At 38.2% G+C, this 22,382-nt stretch overlaps 2 protein-coding genes across 2 annotated transcripts; both read left to right on the forward strand.

Annotated features, from left to right (window-relative positions):
- The first annotated feature begins 464 nt into the window (after positions 1-464).
- On the forward strand, positions 465-11,970 carry psmb10 (proteasome 20S subunit beta 10). The gene is made up of 8 exons (XM_085358561.1): positions 465-610; positions 751-844; positions 949-1,046; positions 1,983-2,123; positions 2,472-2,587; positions 10,789-10,847; positions 10,995-11,146; positions 11,801-11,970. The coding sequence occupies exons 1-8, from the start codon at positions 546-548 to the stop codon at positions 11,910-11,912; spliced, it is 837 nt and encodes a 278-aa protein (XP_085214687.1). The 5' UTR covers positions 465-545; the 3' UTR covers positions 11,913-11,970.
- A 5,457-nt stretch (positions 11,971-17,427) lies between these two features.
- On the forward strand, positions 17,428-20,413 carry cenpa (histone H3-like centromeric protein A). Its single transcript, XM_085358562.1, has 4 exons — positions 17,428-17,542; positions 17,707-17,828; positions 19,286-19,360; positions 20,285-20,413. Exons 1-4 carry the CDS (start codon positions 17,428-17,430, stop codon positions 20,411-20,413), a joined length of 441 nt encoding a protein of 146 aa, XP_085214688.1.
- The last annotated feature ends 1,969 nt before the right edge of the window (positions 20,414-22,382 follow it).

Below are 22,382 nucleotides of genomic sequence, written 5' to 3' on the forward strand. Positions count from 1 at the left end.
GACCACTAATGGTGAAAAGATAGTCTACAATAGATGTCTAGGCCTTAACATTTAAAAAAAAAAAAAAAAAAAAAGCGAGGAGAAAAAGACTAAACCCAGACTAAAGGTTTCATCCTGATGCCTCACTTAAACTGCCACTTTAAGCCAGTTTAAGCCTCCGGGAGCAGGTTCCATCTTTGCAGGTAACGTTTAATACACTGCAAAGAAACATTACCAATGTAATTCAGAAGTTAATTTTAGTGGTTTATGAGATTATTCGTGTTAACAAATTAACAAAACTCATATATCTTTACTATTCTTTGAACACATTTTTCATGGAAATGAATAATTGTTTAGAACGAATAACAATAAACAACGAGAACAGATAAGAGAAAAGAGCAAATGTCAGACGGATGTGGATATTTTTTTACAGCGGGTAAGGCGGGACTTGTTCTGAGAAGTGAAAGTAAAAGCGAAAACTTCTGAGAAGCACCTACACAAACTGACGCACCGCGACAAGGGTTTTCTTTGATTTTTAGTCTTTTACTTTAGAATCAGCACCTAATATGCTGCACAGTCTGAATTCCTTTGCGCTTCAGCCGGGAGGTTTCTCTTTTGAGAACAGCCGCAGGTACACAAACTGGATTTAACAGCGTTTACAAAAACGGCTTTACGACATTAATGGCGGAACAAAAAAAAAAAAAAAGATTAGCGATTTCACACTAATATGAGGCTCTCTGTCTTCCCTTTTCTCTGCCGTGTCATTACCAGGAATGCCGTGCTGGAGTCTAATTTGTCTCAGGCTGGTTACAAAGCTCCTAATGCCAGGAAGACAGGCACCACCATTGCTGGAATTGTATACAAGGTTTGGATTAATCATCAGTGGTTGGACAACACTAGTAATACACTAGGAAGCTGAATTATCATTTAAAGTGTGTTAACTTTTATATTTCCTTTTTGTGGTGTTAGGATGGAGTCATCTTGGGAGCAGATACCAGAGCTACAGATGACATGGTTGTGGCTGACAAAAACTGCATGAAAATTCACTACATTGCTCCAAAAATCTAGTAAGTTTACTCATTAATTTTACAGGACAAGTCGAATTGACTCCTCACTCACTTTGAAGATAGCTCTCACTAGAAAACAAGACCCCCGATGGCGGCAAGGCTCCTAGCATGCCAGCTTCATTTTATTCAGTTTCTTGATTTCTTTCCTGATGTCAAGATTTAAACCAGTATGGCCCATCAGCCAGCCATCTGCCTGAATCAGCTTACAAACTAAATGGTCACATTCCAAAGTCTACCTCTTGTGGCCCCTATCTGCTCGTCTAGTGCTGATTCTGCCATCATTCTCTCTTCAGAGAAAAACATTCCAATAGCTAGAATGCAAATACTATTGCTAACATTTAATTTTTTTCTTCAAAATTGCTGATGACTTTTCAGTTCCTGACTTGGCCAATGCCTCCTTAGTTCTCATGTCTCCTCCTCCTTGTCTCCTGGTGCCCCTTGTCTGATGCTTCTCCAGTTCCAGGGCAGGAGATGCACCACACATCATCAGAGCAAACTGGCACCTTCCTGGGTGTCATACACATGGACAGCTATAGACACTATGGATGCATTGTTATACTGACACTTATACTTGCTGAGGCAAGGGTCTACTTCGGAGGACAGACTTAATTTTCAAAATGAGGACAGATTCAGCAACTATATGGCTTATTTACTTTCTTCAGATCTCTCTCCTTCTCTCTTAAAAACACAAAAAACAAAGAGACAAAGAAGAATAAAAACAGAGAGGGATAATAAGACTTGAGGCAATACATGGTATACCGTTCTGCCATGTATCTCCAAAACAAAAGAAATTAAAAAATGCATAAAAATGTACAAAAGTACAAAAATGTGGCTTTTTTTCTTTATGCGTCAAAGGCTAAGCAGAGATACTTATGCCATGTTCGTCAAACGGGTTATTGTTTGACTTGTCTAACAATTTTTTTGTATGTTTTGTAGCTGCTGTGGAGCTGGTGTTGCTGCAGATGCAGAGATAACTACACAAATCATGTCATCCAATGTGGAACTTCACATGCTCAACACTGGGCGACCCCCACTTGTTGCTATGGTTACCAGACAGCTCAAACAAATGCTGTTCAGGTGAGAGCAATAGAGCATAAGTAACTAATAGTTGGATGCTAAACAAGCAATATTCAAATTGTCGGGCATAGAGCTGCTATGGTTGGGTAAAGCTAACTTATTATGGGAAAATAAACAAGGGTTACACACTATTATTTTACTAAAATTTAAATTGGATAATTTTCTATCATTAGCTTCTGAACTAGGGCTTGCTGGAGCGATAAGCATTCGTGTACCCTCATTGTCTCTGTACTCTATTGTTTTTGTTTTGTTGCTTATTCACATGTGCACATTTTGGAGGATGTGCTCCGTATTCCTCTAACAAAAAAAGCTGGATGTTGTGGTAATGCCATCTGTTTGATTTGTCAGGTACCAGGGTCACGTGGGGTCATCTCTGATTGTTGGAGGAGTTGATGTGACTGGAGCTCACCTGTACAGTGTTTACCCTCATGGCTCTTATGACAAACTGCCTTTTCTCACCATGGGTATGTATATGTTTAGGGTACTGTCTACTATATGTGCAGAATGCTGTGGCAGGTGTCTAAGAGTTTTCTAGAAGAAAAATCAAATAATTTTAAAAGTTGGAACTTGGTTTAAAACATCAATAAAAAAACAGAATCCACCAGTCTACGGAGCTTGGAAAGAAAAGCCTCTGGACTTGTTTAAGTTGCTTGAAGACGTTTCACCTCTCATCTGAGAAGCTTCTTCGGTTCTAAGGGTCAAATGGTGGAGAGTCCCAGATATAAACCCAGTGGGAGTTTCCCCCCCAAAGAGGGACAAAGGACCCCCTGATGATCCTCTACCTAATCATATGAGCCGAGGTGTGAAAACAGGTGTGGGTCACAATCAGCCAGAGTTTCGGGTGAGCTCATTGTGAAACCTGGCCCCATCCTATCATGTGATTTCCTGAGGTTAGATGGCCCAGGATGTGAGTGGGCGTTAAGGCATCTAGGAAGGGTTCTCAAAACTGGATTATAGATGGCAGACAGAGGTGAAACGTCTTCAAGCAACTTAAACAAGTCCAGATGCTTTTCTTTCCAAGTTCTTTAGACTATGATGACCTGGATGACTGAGAACCTTCACAGACAGAATCCAGCAGTTTGCAAATCTCATAAATTAATATTTTATTGACCATATAACATATTATAAACATACCAAATGCCTAAACTGAGATGTTTTACTACTTTATGATAAAAACAGTACTGTGCAAAAGTCTTGAGGCACCTGTTATTGCTTTTTATTTTGCTATGAAAGTAGCAAATAGAAACGGTAATTTTGAAATGTGCAAACACATATGCAAGTACAGTATATAAGGGAAATGTAGAGTTTGGACAATTCCACCCATCCATCTATCTATCTTGCGGGGCTGGAATTTATCTCAGCCGCCATAGTACAAGAGGCTGGGTACACCGTGGACAGGTTGCTAGTCTTTTGCAGTGCTTACAGGCAGAGACAGACAACCATTCACACTCATATACCATACACACCTACAGGCGATTTAGAATTACCAATTAACCTAACCCCACTAACTGCATGTGTTTGCACTGTGGGAGATATTACCCAGAGAGAACTCGCATTGATTCAAACTGCATGCAAACTCCAGACAGAAAGGCCCAGATGCTGGAGTTGCCGTGGACCTTCTTGTTGTACGGCAACAATGCTGCCCCTGCACAAGTCTAACAAGCTTAAAGTTAATATTTGGGATGACCACCTTTATTTTACAACACAATCTGACCTCTCTTAGGCAAGCTTTCTTGTAATGTCTTTAAGTAGCTTTCATGCTCTCCAAGCTTCTGGAAGTATATTCCAAAACTCATATCTTAGAGACTTGATACTACCTTACTATCCCAACACAACACTTATACTGTAGGCTTAGTGTAGTTCCTCACTGTACACAATTTCGTTGTACATGTACAATAACAATTTACCATTTTGCCATATTCTATAGTTTTCAAAAATAGAATGGGTAACAGAGCCTTCAGCTTCTAGGCCCAACTCCTGTGAAAGATTCAAGAGATTCAAGTGGTTAAGCAGAGCAATGGAATTCTTACTTTGCAGGTTCCCTTCACACAACTAAATAAAAACAAACATAAAATAAAAATAAAAATAAAGACTAAACTTAACTCTGAGCATAGAATATAGCATTGAAAATAATAAATAAAGTAAAACAAGTACAAGTTTGTAGCACTTGTAGCTTATGTGTAGGTGTAGTCAGAATTTAAATTGCAAGTAGTTGCAACACTGTCACAGTGGTAAATATATACAGAGTATGTGGTATTAAAATGTTGATAGTGTCTGAAGTTGTGTTATGTTGTATACAACTGTACAAAATTGCAAATTACAGGTCATAAGTCAGTAATTCAGTAGCCTGATAGCCTTTGGATTGAAACTGTTTGTTAGTCTGGTTGTCCTTGCTTTCACACTCCTGTAGCATTTGCCAGATGGCAGGAGTGAGAACAATGTGTGCTGTGGGGTGGTGCGGTGCTTGATGATGTTGTGTGCCCTTTTCCTGACCCAAGTGTTGTAAATGTCCTGTAGTGGTGGGAAGGGTACTCCACAGATGAATTGTGCCGTTTAATGACACGCTGGAGAGCTTTCCTGTCCTGAGTGGTGCTGTTCCCATACTATGATGGAGTTTGTCGGGATACTCTCCACTGTGCACCTGTAGAGGAATTAGAAGGTCTTCACCCTCTCCACCTGAGTCCCGTTGATGTATAGTGCGGTGTGCTGGCCTCTCCTCATCCTCGGGTCAATAATCAGTCAACAGAGTTGGGGAGTAACGGAATACATGTTTGAATTTAAAATACAAAATATGAGTAACTGTATTCCGTTACAGTTACCATTTAAAAAGGTGGTATTCAGAATACAGTTACATTGTTGAAATAACGGGATTACACGGCGGTCTTTTCCTGTTTCATATGTTAGGCTATGCCCTCTCTATTTTTGGTAATTCCACGCCGGTGGAACCCTAAAGAAAACACGCATTAAGAGGCTCTAATGCCTGGGTCTCAAAATTGCGGCCCATGTCACCTCTACTTGCGGCCGCATAATGACGTGAAGAAATATTTTTAAAAATTATTGTTCAAAAAATTATTTAATATGAAGGCAATAGGCAGAATGTTACAGGCATAGCTCTAAAGAATGTAGCCTCATGGGCAGTGTAGCCCAGTTGTAAGTAAGCCATTAAGACTCGACTGTACACTGTGTTCGTGTTTTTCTCCGAAACAATAATTTCTGTTGGAGCAGCCTTTCAACAACTCTCTGTCTCTCGCTAGCAAAGTAGACCCAGACAACAATAATAATTGTAATAATAATCATCATACCCTTCTCAGCATTTAAGGAGAGACTATTTTCCAGGCACCAGAATACCAGCTGAGAATACCAGCAGTCTCCTCTTCACCAGTGAGCCTGATGAAGGTTGTGCTGTCAGCGAACTTAGGTGTTGCTGGGAGAGGACACAGTCGTAGGTGAAGAGGGTGTACAGGAGTGAACTGAGAACACAGAGAACACTGAGAACACAGCCTTGGGGAGTACTTGGTTTGTGTCTGATGTCTGCCTGTGAGGAAGTCCAGGACCCAGCTTCAGAGGGGGGGTGTCAGTCGAAAAGTAGAGAGCTTTCACACCAGTCTGTTTGGGATGACAGTGTTCAATGCTAAACTAAGGTCTATAAACAGCATTCAAACATAGGTGTCCTTATTTTTGAGGTGTGAGAGGGCTGTGTGGATGACTGCATTAACAGTGTCTTCAGTAGAACGATTCTTCTGATATGCAAATTGCAGAGGGTGTAATGTGTCTGGGATGGCTTCTTTGATATGGGTCATGACTATCCTCTCAAAGCACAACTGAAGTGAGTGCGATGGGGCAATAGTCATTCAAGCAGGTTATGTTGTTTCTCTTGGGGAAAGGGCACTATGGTGGCGGACTTGAAGCATGTAGGCACAGCTGACTGGGTGACGGACAAATTGAAAATGTCTGTAAAAACATCAGCCAGCTCTGAAGAGCAGACCCTCAAAGAGCTCTGTGCCGCCTCTGCTGATAGAATGCCTCCGTGTTGGTTGGTGTTGAAGGTGTCGAAGCCAGCGTAGAGCTCATTCGGCTCGTCTGGTAATGTGTTGCAGCTGACTGTGACCCTGCTTTTCCTCTGCTGGAAATCAATGATGTGTTGCAGGCCCTGCCACATGAATCTGGAATCTGAGTTGTTGTAATATCCTTCCAGCTTCAGTCTGTACTGGCTCTTGGCTTCTCTGATGGTAACCAGGGAAGCCAGTATGCATCAGTGGTAACCACTGATGCATACTGGCTATTCCTCTAAATTCACAGAACTGTGCTCTCTCAGGGCAGCAGTCTTAAACACACTCCAGTTTGTAGCATCAAAGCAGTCCTGAAGCACCAATTCATTCTCTTCATTCCAAATTTAATAATTTTACTTGCTGGGAGGGCTCATTTGAGGAGCTGCCAGTATGAATGGAGTAGCTCCCATTTTGGATTCGTGAGACAGTAACCCTCTTTACTTTTAAGATTAGGTTCAAAACTCTCATTTTCGACAAAACCTAATATTAGAGCTCGATCAGGTGACCCTAAATCCTCCTTTAGTAATGCTGCAATAGGCTTAAGCATTTCTTCTTCACTCATCTCCTTTCACTCTCTTGTGTATTTATACACCACCACTGTATTTAATCATTAGCAATTAATAAACTCTGGCTTCTCCTGTAGTTTGCCTTTTGTGTTCTTCCTCTCTCTGTTCTCTTCCTTTCCCCCTTACCTCAAATGACCTCAGCACATAACTGCACCTCCTTGAGCCTGGTTCTGCTGGGCTTTTGTTCCTGTTCCTGTTAAATATATATATATATATATATATTTTTAAAACTCCTCACCAATTCCTTTCTTTCTAATACTGTAGGGTCTTTACCTCACAATAAAAAACAGCCTTGGGGTGACTTGCTTGGGGTGATCCTGTATAAACTGCAGGCTGGTAGTAACAAAGTTCTTAATGATACAATTTAAAATAGGTTCTTTGGTATGTTTTCTGTCTTTTATATGTATAGACATAAAACAGATTCATCCCTTTAGGTTCCTCTTTAATGTTTAAATGAGTCAGGTCAGTGTTTGTTCCTCATAAAACTGTGAAGACCTTGAATAGCTCATCACAGTATAAACTACATGTTTATACACTACATATGCACAGGAAGACTTCCAGAAATGACTGTCTTCCAGAGGTAGGAAGTAACAAACATATTTGTACTTTATTATCTATTTTTTTACATTTGCACCCTACATTTTTACACAAATATTTGTTATTCCTCTCTCCCTGCTTGCGTCATACAGATTCAAGCTGAGTACATTCATTAGAATTACAGTTTAGATGAACAAGTATAATCCTGTTAACAGCAAGAAAATGACATTTATTTGTGTTGATTTCAATATAGATTTGTTGAATCGAACTGCGAACAGCACCATCACTAATTTCATTCATACTGTGATGGCCCAGCAGCGAAGGAAATCATTCAAAAAGAATCAAAGTCTTGGGCCCATAAAAGAGGTCAAAATTGCAGAACTCTGCTCAAAGTTAACAAACAATACTGATAACTCAAACAAACTGACCTAACTTAACAAGACAAAGGGGAAACTTAAATAGTGGCTGATCAGTCCACAAAAAACACAAGGGGTAAAACACACAAAAAACCTAACTGAAACTAACATAACGAACTCCAATTCCCCCCCATGGTCCCGAGTTATGGAATGAGCAAATTTGCAGTTTTCCATCAAGGCTTGCTCCGCCCCTTTTCCACCTCTTGGCTCCTCAATCAAGGGACTGGAGCAGCTGCAACTAAGGTAACTCAAAAATCAAAGATTAATCATACTTAACTAAAACTAAAATGTGCGCACTTATTTTAGAATGCAGTGTTATGTGGATATGTTAATTAATTCTAAACCAAAACCAGTTATTCATTGTCCTGTAAATTAATTCCTATATTTAAAGACAAATGTGAATGCAGTGTTATGTATAAGCCTTTACGCTAATATGGTGGCCATTACCACTGTGTGGCTGTAAGTGCAGCCATCACACATACAATGTCTAGCATTATGTCTTTATCCCTCAATCTCCCGTCCAACAAGAATAGCCTGAATAACCGATAACTTCTACACTTATCGATAATATTTTCACTAATGCTGTTGACAGGAATGTTTTAAGTGGATTAATAATAAATGACATATGTTACCATCTACCAGTTTTTGCAACATTACAGAACTATGCCAGGATTAACAGATGTGAACCTAATAAGAAATTAATTAGACATAAAACACAAGAAGCAATTTGCCGCCTCAACAGCCAAGACTGGAGTAACATCTATGTTCAAGATGTTGACGTGGCATTTGAAAACTCTGTTGTATAATTTTATTTTTTTAAAGAACAATAGAAGCTGAACAAACTTATAAGAGGTATAAGAATAAATTGATAAAAATTATAAGAAGCAGCAAAAGAAATGACTACAGTAAAGTTTTAGATGAAAATAAGAATAACATGAAAAACATGTGGACAATACTAAATAACATTGTAAATAAAGGAACTAAGGGATTAGAATATCAAAATAACTTGCAAATACAAAATACAATGATCAGTGACATAAAAGAAATTGCAAATGGTTTTAATGACTTTTTTCTTGATTTTGATCTTGTCTTGGCTTAAGGAATTGTAAAAGCTGGACATGCTCCTAAAACTAAAACTATTAATGTAGCAAACTCAATGTTTATAAGGGGAGTAGATGAAGAGGAAATTATTTATGTAGCTACATCCTTTAACTCCAAAAAATTAACTAACTGACTGTGATGGCATTGTTATGAATTGAAATAAAGGTATTATTGGATGTATTGTGAAACCATTTACCTACATTTGTAATCTGTCATAACAGAATGGTGTATTCCCTGAGATGAAAATTGCAAAGTTAGTTCCAATATATAAAGCTGGAGATAAACATATTCTCGCAAACCATCAGCCCATCTCTTTAATACCACAGTTCTCTAAGATACTGGAAAAATATTTTTTAAAATAGATTGTATGAGTTTATCACAAAAAACAATGAATAGCAGATTAGATGCAAAAGCACCACAACACATACGTTAATGAAGTTTATAGATACAGTAACAACTGCTATTGAAATCAAAGAATATGCTGTCAGTTTTGGGGCCACTGCTTTTCATATTGTACATTAATGAGATGTGTGCAATTTCAAAGTCTTTGAAAATAATATTATTTGCAGACGATACAAAATTACTGTGCCGTGGAAGTAACTTGGAACAACTTCTGAATGAACTAGAAAATGAACTAAATAATCTGAAGACCTGGTTTGACTATAATAAATTAATATTGAACCTGAGTAGAACAAAATTCATAATATTTGGGAATCACACATATTCTACCAATAGTAAACTGACAATAAATAACATGGCAATTCTCTGGCAATTCTCTACAAGGTTAAGGATCGTATAAATCAAATGCATTATATACTCTTTATTGTTCTATGATACTCCCGTACATGACATATTGTGTGGACGTGTGGGGAAACACGCATAAAGCACACACCCATCCAATTCTGCAAAAAAGAGCAATAAGGATAATAAATAAAACCACCTCAAGAGAACCATCAAATCCACTTTTTATTAAACTGAATATTCTCAGATTTAAGGATTTGGGTGACCTCAGAACCGTACAATGTACAAAGCAGCAAGTAAACTTTGCCACACAACATTCAGAACTTTTTCCAGATAAGACCAAATACTCATAACCTGGGAAGAATCCTTATGTTCAGCAAGCCAGTTAGGACTAATGTAAAATGTCACAGCATTACAGTCACAACAGTTAGTGTGTGGAACTCCTGTACAAATGAAGTTAAGAAAAAGACATCAATACAAAAATTCATGTGATTGTTTAATAAATGATAAATTGCGTGAATATAGGAAATTTCCTCTCATTGTGTTCTGTTGAAGCCTTGTCCTCAAATTCATAGACTGAGGCAAGAGTGTTTTGGTTTACAAGCTGAAATTTTTGTGTGTGTGTATGTTTATGTGTTGTATATGAGTCTAGACTTGTATACAGTCAAACATGTGTGGATCATATAATGTCGAATTGTGAATATTGATTTGTAAATAATGGAATTTGAAATAAGGCGGAAGGAACAGAAAAAGTGTAAACTTCACCCTACTCCTTTATGAGCATAAACATTGTGTAGACATAGAGATATTCATGAAAACTTGATGTTTTTAAGTTTTTCTTATCTCTTGTTATTTTACATATATTTACATGTTTGAAAAACATTATTCTATCTATCTCGTTTATAAAGGCTGCATCTCTGATGGGATTGGTAGTTTGTACATCTGGAAAGCGCCATCCAGATGATGTTTTTTAAAGGTCTTGCATATTTCAGCAAGACGATGCTAAACTGCATTCTGAATCTATCATTTTGTGATGTGTTGCTCCATTAAAAATTATAATATATTTCTTAAAATTATACATGTTCTTAGTTTATACAAATCATTTTTTCAGCTCGTTGCATCCTGTTTTTTTAATACTTCATACAGCATTCCAACTTTCAGTCATAAATTATCATTATTAACATGAAAATACTTTTGCCTAGCAACAGACAGTGACAGTAATAGTAATAATAACAATGTTTGGCTCTGATTTTAGGATCTGGAGCAGCAGCTGCTGTCTCTGTATTTGAGGACAGGTTCAAACCAAATATGGAGGTAAGGCATTGTCATGTTCCCTCTTATGACATACTGTAGGTAATTAAATAAAGAGTCAAATCTTTAAGAATAAACAAATTGAAGTAATAATGTCCACAGAATCGGAAAGACATATAAATTGAATGAAATTTAATAACATGTCTTCAGTTGGAAGAGGCGAAGCAGCTAGTACGAGATGCCATCGCTGCAGGGATTTTCTGTGACCTGGGTTCAGGCAGTAACGTCGACTTGTGTGTCATCACTGAAGCTGGAGTGGAATATTTGCGTGGCTATGACAAGCCCACAACGAAGGGAAAAAGGTGAGCCATTATTCTATTACACTGTTAATTTGTGTTTTTTCGTTTGTTAATCTGCTGGTCACATAATCAGAGCACTCACATGGGCATTTTCATAAAGGACAAAAAGACTAATATGATCACTAAATTCTGCTTAATATAGGCATCAACAATAGCAGCAAGAGTAACAAAGCAGTTAAACCAATGCGATTTAACACCAAAGTTTAAAGTTAATCACAATTTTTAAACTTCTGCTTGTCCACCTGCTTTTCATAGAAAAGCAAAACTGTAGATGCTATGCAGAAAACTTTTCCTGAATCACTGGAAGAAGTTGGGCATTGAGGCCGTTATTAGTTTGGTCAGATTTTCTTGACATTTGACAGTCACTACAAACATATCTCCTTAACATCAAACATGTAAAACTCCTCAAGATTATCCCAAAAGAAGTGTCACTCAAACCAGAATTATTCCTACTTTGCTTGTACTCAGAGGAGCACAGTAAACGGCTTCTTTTCAGCTTAACTTTTTATTTAACTTTTGTCCTAAATAAAATAGAATGTGTGGATAAATCTGAAACTGACCTGACAGTTTTTCTTCTTTAGGAAATATCTAATCCAAATCCAATTAGATAAATCTAATGCGTTACATTTTCTCTCTCTCTCTGTCTTTTCTTTTCAGAGAAGGGCAGTACAGGTATAAGACTGGGACCACCGCTGTCCTGACCAAAACTGTGACACCCCTGTCCCTGGATGTGGTCAATGAATCTGTTCAGATTATGGACACTGAATGAAATTCAGCAGCATTTTTCAGCTAGAATAAAATGTATTCAGTAGAATAGGATGAATAAAAAAAACCTTGTTAAATGATTAGTGTTCGCAAATTTATTTAGTGACTACTGCTGAAAAATACTGGAAGATGGTAACTATTTCTTTTTCTTACTAAAAAAAACTATATATAGCAGAACATGATCCGTTGTCTAAAGAATTATTAAGGAATTTATTAAAAATCACTTTTGGTGACCTACTGGTCTGTGAAAACACAATAAAATCTTATTTTCATGCATTGCTAATTGCTGAGCTTTATAATGTCACAGCATTATGCTTTATAGTATATATTTGATTATTTATTGAATAATTTGAAGAGTATTATGTCACACACTTCTCTGTCTTTTAACAATAGCTTCCAAAGGGTTATCTCTAAAGAGCTCCAGACAATGCACACTCACTGATTTACACATATCCACCAAAGGATCCAAAAAGTGGGTGAGCAACATTTAATGAATCCTGAAAAAGTACATGGAAGATCAGATCACAGTAAGGGTATTCACAGCAAACACACAGGAATTATTATTTTAGTGGTCGACAATAGCTTTAACTATTTTAAGAGAAATAAAATCCAAGTCCCAAACGGATACAATTTTAGAGCTTTATCACACAGATATTACTAAGCAGGTAGTGAGATGGCTTTTTTATGCATCACCACATGCAGTTTACAGGGGGACAAGTTTGTAGATCACTTGGCAACAAATGCTGTGTCATGAGAAAAGAATACAAATTGCCCAACAACACCCACTTTCAGATTACACTTCTGTAATGAATAATTTAGGTAAAGAAACTGAGCAGAATACTTGGAAAATTGATTCCAGTACAAAAATTAAAGGAACAAAATCTAAATGCAGAAACTGTGTACATACTTTCTGATTCTAAGAGCATAGTTTATAAAAGAAGAATAAAGGTTTTCTTTAATTTTTGAGTATCAAATAGTTAAGACAGGGCTTGTCCTGTATGGAAAACATCTGGTAGGCAAGTATAAGAGGGACAGCTCAAAACCAGTATGACGACTCAATCTTTACCACTGCAAGAATTTTATTTTATTTTTACCTTTATTTTAATAAAAGATATACATCTCTTTTACTGGTATTATGCACACCAGAAGAGTTTAGAGACTGATTAAAGACTTGTGAGCGGCTGGACAACAATTTCAAAACCTTGCTCATCTTGGATTAACTAGCCTAAAATGGCAATGAACAAAAATTACCGAATAGCTTTATAGTGGTAACATTTCAGTAAGTTTCAAACGGAACTTGGATATAAACAGTAGAGGCCAGCAGGCGTGTGTCGCAAGTTGTGAGCCATACGTGAAACGGAAAAAGACGAAGAAGAATCTGGCCCGCAAGCTGGATCAAAGCTGATTGGCTGAGCCAGCGGGGGGCGTTATTTGAATTTCAGTCTGGAGTGTGTGGCGTTTGTAGCTTTTCGGGTAGTTATATCGGCTTCGAGTATTTCAAGTTGAGAAGTGGTGTTGAACCCAACAGGTACGTGTACTATTATTTTACTTTTCTAATGAAACATTTTCAAGGGTGAATGTGTTGTTGTTCACGTGTAATAGCTCCTAGAACATGTCATTTAGATAAACAATCTGCAAAGCAAGGACCTTCTGTTCCATTTGGCCGTACGAGTCGTGCATGAAACCTTTATTTTGTGGGGAAATAATAATTATAATAATAATAAAAACTAAACACGTTATTATTTTTAAGCTTCATGTGTGACCTTAGCAGACGTCTCTGTGGAAACCGAGTAATGTTGCTCTAAATATTGTACAAGGCATTCATACTTTTTCCCCGTGCAATTTCTTGTGGATAATTTGATGTCAGTTAGTCACCCATTTGAAATTGTTAATCCTCACTACCTTTTTATTGCCATTTCCGAACGAGTTTTTGCAACAGGACCCAATGGTTCGATCGAATAGATCGAATATTTTATATCAAGGTGGTCTTATCTCTAGCTTTCTCTATATTTTAATAAAATTTGTTTGCTCATATTATAGCAACACTATGTATTAGCTATATAGCGTAGCTTGTATTTTAGCGACTGCAACTTGTCAATTTCCTTGTATACAGTAGTTTTAAAACGCTGTGATTCTTCGCAGGAATATGACATAGCATCCCAGCATAGTTATATTAGGCTTTATTTATAATGCCCGTGTCATAATTTTCTGTTTTTCTAAAATGTAATTTGAAACAGTTGCTTGAATGAAGGTACCAGAGAAGATCTCAGAATTGCATGTTGTAGACTGTATAAGAAACAAGAAATTGTGTCAGATTAGAAAAGGGACACAGTGCAGAGCATGACAACAATGCCACTTAAAACTATAACTTTGTCCTCATTTTATGGTATAACAGCTTTTTCTCCAAAATGGATTATATCCATTTTTTAAAATTTGGTTTGTGATGCATTCTAAGGATATTCTTTGTGACTAATTTGTTAGGGTACTTTCACAGATGGGTTATTCAGTCCATTTAAATGGAACTCTGTTTTGTTTTCCCAATTGTTGCAGTTCATTTGTGCAAGTGTGAACACAGTAATCCCACAGAGACCCTTTGGAGAAGGTGGTCTCTGTACGTTTCCAAATGAACTCCTGGTTTGTTTATGGTGTGAATGTGATCTGACCAGGATTCAAGCCAACTGCCAGGTGTGCAGTACACGTTTAAGCTATAAGATGTCCTTTAGTTATGTATGCTTTGGATTCTCAATGTAGGAAGGAACCACTGATGTGCAAAGGTCTGTATGGGCTAGCAACTAGCTGTGAAGTGAACATTACCAAGGCTTTTAATTTTGAGTACAAGATCCATAGAGGCAGGGGTCTGTCACACCAGGCAAGAACCCATGTTTAGGCTGTGTAAAGATACCCCTGAGACAATTCAGCACATAACAGCAGGGTGCAAATGCTAGCAGGCACCCATATTATACAGGAACATCTTTTAAACTCAAGTCCCGAGGTTAAAATGACCACCCTAGTGTGGTCGAGAATGACCAAGCTAAGATCCCATGGGATTTCCAGATACAGACGGACAAACTAGTGATGGCTAACCAACTGTACATAGCAGAGGAAGACAGCCATAGTGATAGATGTAGCTATACTGAATGACAGCAACATCAGGAAGAAGGAACTTGCTGGAGAGGTACTGAGGGCTGAGAGAAGAACTCGAGAAGATGTGGACGATGAGGGTAACAGTGGTAATCTGAGCAGTGAACTCCAGGCTAGGCTAGGCAAATGGCTCCAGCAGATCCTAGGAACAAAAAACATTAAATGACTTTTGACTGTTGGTGTATTCTTGAGAAAGTAATTTTTGAAGATGGAGCTGAAGTAGTTAGTGTCTGGGGGGAAAAAAGACTTGACACACTTGGATAAGATTGGCACATGTCCTGCTTTCCCTTCTCATTCAAGCAGTTACAGTGGGGCAAAAAAGTATTTAGTCAGCCACCGATTGTGCAAGTTCCCCCACTTAAAATGATGACAGAGGTCAGTAATTTGCACCAGAGGTACACTTCAACTGTGAGAGACAGAATGTGAAAAAAAAATCCATGAATTCACATGGTAGGATTTGTAAAGAATTTATTCGTAAATTAGGGTGGAAAATAAGTATTTGGTCACCTCAAACAAGGAAAATCTCTGGCTCTCACAGACCTGTAACGTCTTCTGTAAAAAGCTTTTCTGTCCCCCACTCGTTACCTGTATGAATGGCACCTGTTTGAACTCATCATCTGTATAAAAGACACCTGTCCACAGCCTCAAACAGTCAGACTCCAAACTCTGCCATGGCCAAGACCAAAGAGCTTTCGAAGGACACCAGGAAAAGTATTGTAGACCTGCACCAGACTGGGAAGAGTGAATCTACAATAGGCAAGCAGCTTGGTGTGAAAAAATCAACTGTGGGAGCAATCATCAGAAAATGGAAGACATACAAGACCACTGATAATCTCCCTCGATCTGGGGCTCCACGCAAGATCTCATCCCGTGGGGTCAAAATGATCATGAGAACGGTGAGCAAAGATCCCAGAACCACACGGGGGGACCTGGTGAATGACCTGCAGAGAGCTGGGACCAAAGTAACAAAGGTCACCATCAGTAACACACTACAACGGCAGGGAATCAAATCCCGCAGTGCCAGACGTGTTCCGCTGCTGAAGCCAGTGCATGTCCAGGCCCGTCTGAAGTTTGCCAGAGAGCACATGGATGATACAGCAGAGGATTGGGAGAATGTCATGTGGTCAGATGAAACCAAAGTAGAACTTTTTGGTATAAACTCAACTCGTCGTGTTTGGAGGAAGAAGAATACTGAGTTGCATCCCAAGAACACCATACCTACTGTGAAGCATGGGGGTGGAAACATCATGCTATGGGGCTGTTTTTCTGCCAAGGGGACAGGACGACTGATCCGTGTTAAGGACAGAATGAATGGGGCCATGTATCGTGAGATTTTGAGCCAAAACCTCCTTCCATCAGTGAGAACTTTGAAGATGAAACGAGGCTGGGTCTTCCAACATGACAATGATCCAAAACACACCGCCCGGGCAACAAAGGAGTGGCTCCGTAAGAAGCATTTGAAAGTCCTGGAGTGGCCTAGCCAGTCTCCAGACCTCAACCCCATAGAAAATCTGTGGCGGGAGTTGAAAGTCCGTGTTGCTCGGCGACAGCCCCAAAACATCACTGCTCTCGAGAAGATCTGCATGGAGGAATGGGCCAAAATACCAGCTACTGTGTGTGCAAACCTGGTAAAGACCTATAGTAAACATTTGACCTCTGTTATTGCCAACAAAGGTTATGTTACAAAGTATTGAGTTGTATTTTTGTTATTGACCAAATACTTATTTTCCACCCTGATTTACGAATAAATTCTTTACAAATCCTACCATGTGGATTCATGGATTTTTTTTTCACATTCTGTCTCTCACAGTTGAAGTGTACCTCTGGTGCAAATTACTGACCTCTGTCATCATTTTAAGTGGGGGAACTTGCACAATCGGTGGCTGACTAAATACTTTTTTGCTCCACTGTATAAAATGACGTATTCCACTGGCATGAGTACCTTTGCAAACAAGAGCTGCTTCTCATGTGTCAAGGTAGCTTGATGTTTCTAATGATCTGTGATTTGAAGTAAGCCACACTTCCCCTTTTACTTTGAATGCATTTGAGACAAAATCAATCTACCGAGCATTTTCTTCTGTAATCTGATGATCTTTTCTAGGCCTTTTAAGCTGTTTTATCAGAAGAGAGGGTGAATCTATACCTCCCTCTATACCTTTATTTACCTGGATAAATAAAGTTTAAATAAAATGAAAACAAAATAACTGCTTACCTTGTCTGATAAAATAATAAGTACAGTTACTGACTGAAAAGGAAACTTGAAAGTTTGTTCTTTGTTTTTTGTTTTTTTCTGCCTCTAGTAATGTCCCTAATCTGATATAGTTAAATTGTGACCTTGGTGTTATTCCCTTTGTAATTGTGCCTGTACATTTGTAGCAATGCGTCATAATTTATCTGCCAGCCGTCGGAAGGGTAAAACCCCTCAACGGCGCCCCCAAGTGCCAGCCCAAAGGACCTCCAGTGTAACATCCCCAAGTCGCAGTGGAGTTCCAGGTTAGAGTAACTTTTAATCTATTTTGTGTGTGTGTGTGTGTGAGAGCAAGACCGCTCCCCCCCCCCACACACACACACTTTTCAGCACTTAAAATCAAAGGCTTATTTGATTATCAAAGATTTTACTTAATTGTCTTGCTAACAAAATGTATTTGTGGATTTAGGACAGCCTCCTGTTTCCCCCAAGAAGAGGAAATTTCGACCAGGAACCAGAGCTTTGATGGAGATCCGCAAGTACCAGAAAAGCACAGATCTCCTCCTTAGAAAGGCGCCCTTTGCCCGTTTGGTGAGTCTGACAACAGCAGACCAGACACAGATAAAGTCACTTTTTACCCACTGGGAGTCCTTATTTATTTATTCATTTATTTATTTATTTATTTTTATAGTTGAATCAATAGAAGTGTTCTTTTTTTTCAATGCCTTTTAATTGTTGGAAGTACGAGAAAGAGAAACTACAGTAATTACAAATATGCTCATATATTCTGTCTCTTAACTCGGGTCTTAATGTTAATAACCATTATAGATATCTACTTGTCCGGTACAAAATCTATGTCTCCATCCTCACGATGATAGCATGTAAATAATCTTTACTGTGTTCACAGAATTGAGGCTGAAACTGGCAGCAAAAAGAACCAAGATAAAAGGAGCTGATTCTTTTGTACAATTCAATGTCTATAATCTCTTTGAAGGACACGAGGGAATTTTAGTCTTGTCCTCTTTGGGGCTGATCTAGGACTAGGATTCGGGCATTTGGTGCCATCAGAGTCGATTCTCTCAATGACCTGCAGGCACAAAAAATAGTTATTAAATAAAAAATAAATTAACTGCATAATACATACAGTCAAATGAAGGACTGTACATATGATGCAGGACCGCATAGAGTCCTGCGAAAAAACTGGAAGAAGTAATGGTGAACTTACTTTCCCTGTTAAGGCAATCCACATTACACCAGGGCCTGTGGTGCTGTCCAATACCAGCCACATTTCACCAGGTCCAGTATTGTTGGCCTATGCACAAAGTAACAGCCAGGTGTTACTAATCAAATGCACTTGATTTACTGATCAGTAGGAAATGTGAGCGCCTCTATGAAAGCAGAGGTTTTGGGCTGCCCAGTAAGAATACTTTATCTGGGAGGCGCTTGCGTCAGCTGGCTTCTTTCGTCGTGGAGGATCAGCGGCTCTACTCTGAACCAAACCAAATTACTGAACTCTAAAGCCTGAAAACCCAGCCACATTTTGAAAAAAGATCATATTTGCCGCTTGTGTCTGCAATCTAATTTTTCACCTTTAAAGAGCTAGCAATAATAGTGTTAACACAAAGATCAGGCAGGGAACTTCTCTCACACCCAAGTTTTTGCTTCAGCTACTACCAGAGCTGGACTCTGCTTGGGATGTCAGGACCTGTCAGCTGTCTCTGGAGTCCGGCAGGCAAACAAAGTCCGAACAGTGCTCCTTCTTCAGCTTGACAGCTGTAATCACCTCTGGTGGCCACCATCTCATTCAGGGGATACTGCTACGGCAGACATGTGCCAACATTTCTGAGTTCATGTGCAGTTGTTTTTTTGTTTTTGTTTTTTTTTGTTTTTTTAAACAAATCAGTTACATACTCATATAGTTGGTGTTGAAAAAGCATCACTGTCTAGAGGGTTTTTTGTGTGTTTGTTGTGTGTGTGTGTGGGGGGGGTTTCTATGTGACTGAAGCCTCTGTTTCTTAAAAAGATGTTGGTTCTTCCTTTTGATTTAGGTTCATGAGGTGTGCCAAAGCTTTTCTAGAGAAAGGCTTCGATGGCAGGTTTATGCTCTTCTGGCCCTCCAAGAGGTAAGACGCCATCTCCATTAGCCTTTTGATGAATTGTGGACACTTGTAATGTTCACTTGTCTATTTGATACATTTACCTAGAATTACAAGTGTGATGGTGTGCAGTGTTTGTTTGTTTTTTTTGTTTTTTTTGGGGTTTTTTTGCCTTAAATAAGGCCATTTAGATCGCCATACTGCCATTAGGTGGGGATCAGTTGATAGCTTATGTACCCTTTTCACACAGGTGACTGTGACAGAAAAGTATTCACAGTGCTTCACTTGTTACAGTTTTATCATGTTTGAGCCTGATTCCAAAATGGATTGAATTCATTTTTTACCTCAAAATATTATACACAACATCTCATAATGAAAAAGTGAACAATTTTTGCTTAGAATTCTTGCAAATTTATTAAAAATAAAAACCAAAACATGTACATAAGTATTCACAGCCTTTGTTCAATACTTTTGGCAAAAAGTTACATGTTATACTTTTGTTTGGTATAAGGTGTTTGTCCTGATATGCGGTTGTCCAGTCTTTTTCAAACGTAACGTGCTAACTGTAACTGAGGATTTTAGGAGCTTTTTTTAAGAGTGAAATGTAGCTCTCTGGGTTTTTTATAGTTTCTCGAAGCATTACATAGTCTGACCTTGGGTTAAATTTCCTGGTAAGATTAGTGACTGCCTTGAATGTTTCCCATTTCTGAATAATATTTTTCACTGTACATTGATGGACTTGTTTTAGAAATGGCCTTACAACTCTTTTTATAAACCCACTTCTGAACAGCAACAATTGCTCTCCAAGTTTGTCGCTGGTGTTGTTTGGCTTTCTTTTTGTTAACTAAATAATGTAATTATTTATTGTGTATATTGTGTAATTATTACATATTCCTATTAAGCCATAGTAAAGCTTGCCAATCAAACTTTTCTACATTCTTGTCCTCCCAGGCTGCAGAGGCTTTTCTCGTCTTGATATTTTCAGATGCCAACCTGTGTGCCATCCACGCCAAGAGAGTCACTGTATTCCCTCGTGACATTCAGCTAGCCCGGAGGATCCGTGGGGTGGATAATCTGTAATTCTTAATCCTATAACAGAAATACATTTGTTTCATTTTGATTTAGTTTAAATTACAACTGTTATATTAAAGGTTTTCTAATTGTATGCTACAATGTGGAGAGTTGAGGTTTGGTTCCTTTTCACACGTTGACTTAAAACAAACGGCATCCAATGAAACCAGAAGCTTTTTCATTCCCCCCGCTTTTTTTGTAAACATTAGTGAGGGGTTTTACTTTGCAGAATACATTTAATGTGTTCGTGTGATCACTGTTCTTTTTGTAATATTTGATATGCTGTTAATGTGTATATATTGTTGCACGTTGTATTAAACTTATATTCTTTTTTTCTATTACATGTGCCTCATCTATTTGATTTGGACAAAATGTATTATTTTATTTTAACATACAATGGAAACAAAAACCCACGAGGTTTTCTCAGTTGTGCTTTCACCTCTCAAAGCAATCTGGCTGTCTTCTTTGATCTTGGATATAAGCAAGGATCACTTATTGAATATTTTCTCTTTTCATTTTCTGTTACCCCTGGAGTTATTGGACAGTCATTGGTCTAAAAGAAAGACAGATGTTATATAGTAATTATATAATTATTATTGAGGACTGTGCTAAACAGTGGTCTGTGATCCTGAATTATTTTGCTGTCATTCCCAAAGTGGTAGGCCATATAACATCACAGAGTGGGGTCAGTGGATGCTGACCCCAGTGTATTTACAGCCTGTCTGAAGCAGGACAAGATCCTGGTGTTATGGTAAACAACCTCAGAGCTTAACAACTATCTACACAGTTGGCCTCCCATCATATGTGAAGAAGGTGCAGGGAAGACTAGTCTTGGTCTCTCTAAGACTATGAGTGAGAAAACCAATTTAATCCAATCAGATATTGATATTTTCATATTTGATCCTGCAACATGAAATGAAGTATAAATTTTTACAGTTTTGTTTTTTTTAATCTGTGAACTTTATATTTCATTTTTTTAAACTGGAAAAAGTGTTGTGGTTCAGGGTTGCTTCTCATGTCATTACCCCTTAGTCAGTGAGTGAGACGGTGCAAGTGCATCGCAAAAACTCATATGACTGACAACTGTAAATGAAGCAGCATCTGGCTGCAGTTTAAAGAAGAAGCAGATACTAACTAAGAGGAGAAACCGAATCAGCCCATCTAAGCTGAGGCATTTGATTTTAATGCAAAAGGGTTTATCAAAACACAAAGCATTCATATTTGCCAATTAAAGATAAAATATGAGGCTACAGATGGTTTTTTTTTTTTTTTTAATTTAGAGCCATTTGGGACCCAAAAGAGCCAGCTCTTCTTTTGGAGTTGTGCCACAAGAACCCCATCACTAACTAACCCATGCTGCAGAACTTTGGAGTAAGTCGCTGAAACTTGTAAATGACAAAAAAGCCCGCAAGTTGTTGTATTATTCAGTAAGTTCAGTTTATGTTAAAAGGAGGCCTCCCTATCTGAGATATTGATCATGATTTCCCTTTTTGTTAACACTTTTTGTACCTATGCTCTCAATTTTGTCTTGTTTCTTTCTTTTGTTTTTTCTCTCTTTTTTTTGGTGTTTCTTTTTCTCTTATTGTAATGCTCAACCGAATAGATGCATTAATAACGGTGCCTTATATGTTTATATTGTTGTTGACACATAAAGTTCATTGAAAGAAAAAAAATGCGTCAGACTGAGCTCATCATGTGACCGAAAGGGAAGCCAAATGACGAACATCCGGTTGTGAACTAACGTGGCGTTCATTTTATTTCAAGGTGTTGTAATAATAAACTTCTAATTTGTACATGGCGTTCGCGTTGGCATCACGGGAGAGTCCGAGTTTCCTGTGAGAGTCAAATTTTTTTTATATAACATTCGAAATACCACAAATCAGGAAAGGTCCACTATTCTGTGTAAATAAACTCACATTCAGCGGGCATTGTGTTGGTGTATAATATTAATGTGTAGTGTTTTCATCTACAAACAAAA

The sequence above is a fragment of the Diplotaxodon limnothrissa genome, linkage group LG7 (genome assembly GCF_057381915.1).
Source record: "Diplotaxodon limnothrissa isolate DT_005_m linkage group LG7, D_limnothrissa_male_GT1.1, whole genome shotgun sequence".
Classification (NCBI taxonomy): Eukaryota; Metazoa; Chordata; class Actinopteri; order Cichliformes; family Cichlidae; genus Diplotaxodon; species Diplotaxodon limnothrissa.

Coding starts and splice junctions, on each gene's coding strand:
- cenpa (XM_085358562.1), top strand. CDS start 17,428: ATGCGTCATAATTTATCTGCCAGCCGTCGGAAGGGTAAAACCCCTCAA. Junction 17,543..17,706: donor AAGTCGCAGTGGAGTTCCAG/GTTAGAGTAACT, acceptor TTGTGGATTTAG/GACAGCCTCCTGTTTCCCCC. Junction 17,829..19,285: donor AGGCGCCCTTTGCCCGTTTG/GTGAGTCTGACA, acceptor CTTTTGATTTAG/GTTCATGAGGTGTGCCAAAG.
- psmb10 (XM_085358561.1), top strand. CDS start 546: ATGCTGCACAGTCTGAATTCCTTTGCGCTTCAGCCGGGAGGTTTCTCT. Junction 611..750: donor TCTTTTGAGAACAGCCGCAG/GTACACAAACTG, acceptor TGTCATTACCAG/GAATGCCGTGCTGGAGTCTA. Junction 11,147..11,800: donor CCCACAACGAAGGGAAAAAG/GTGAGCCATTAT, acceptor TTTTCTTTTCAG/AGAAGGGCAGTACAGGTATA.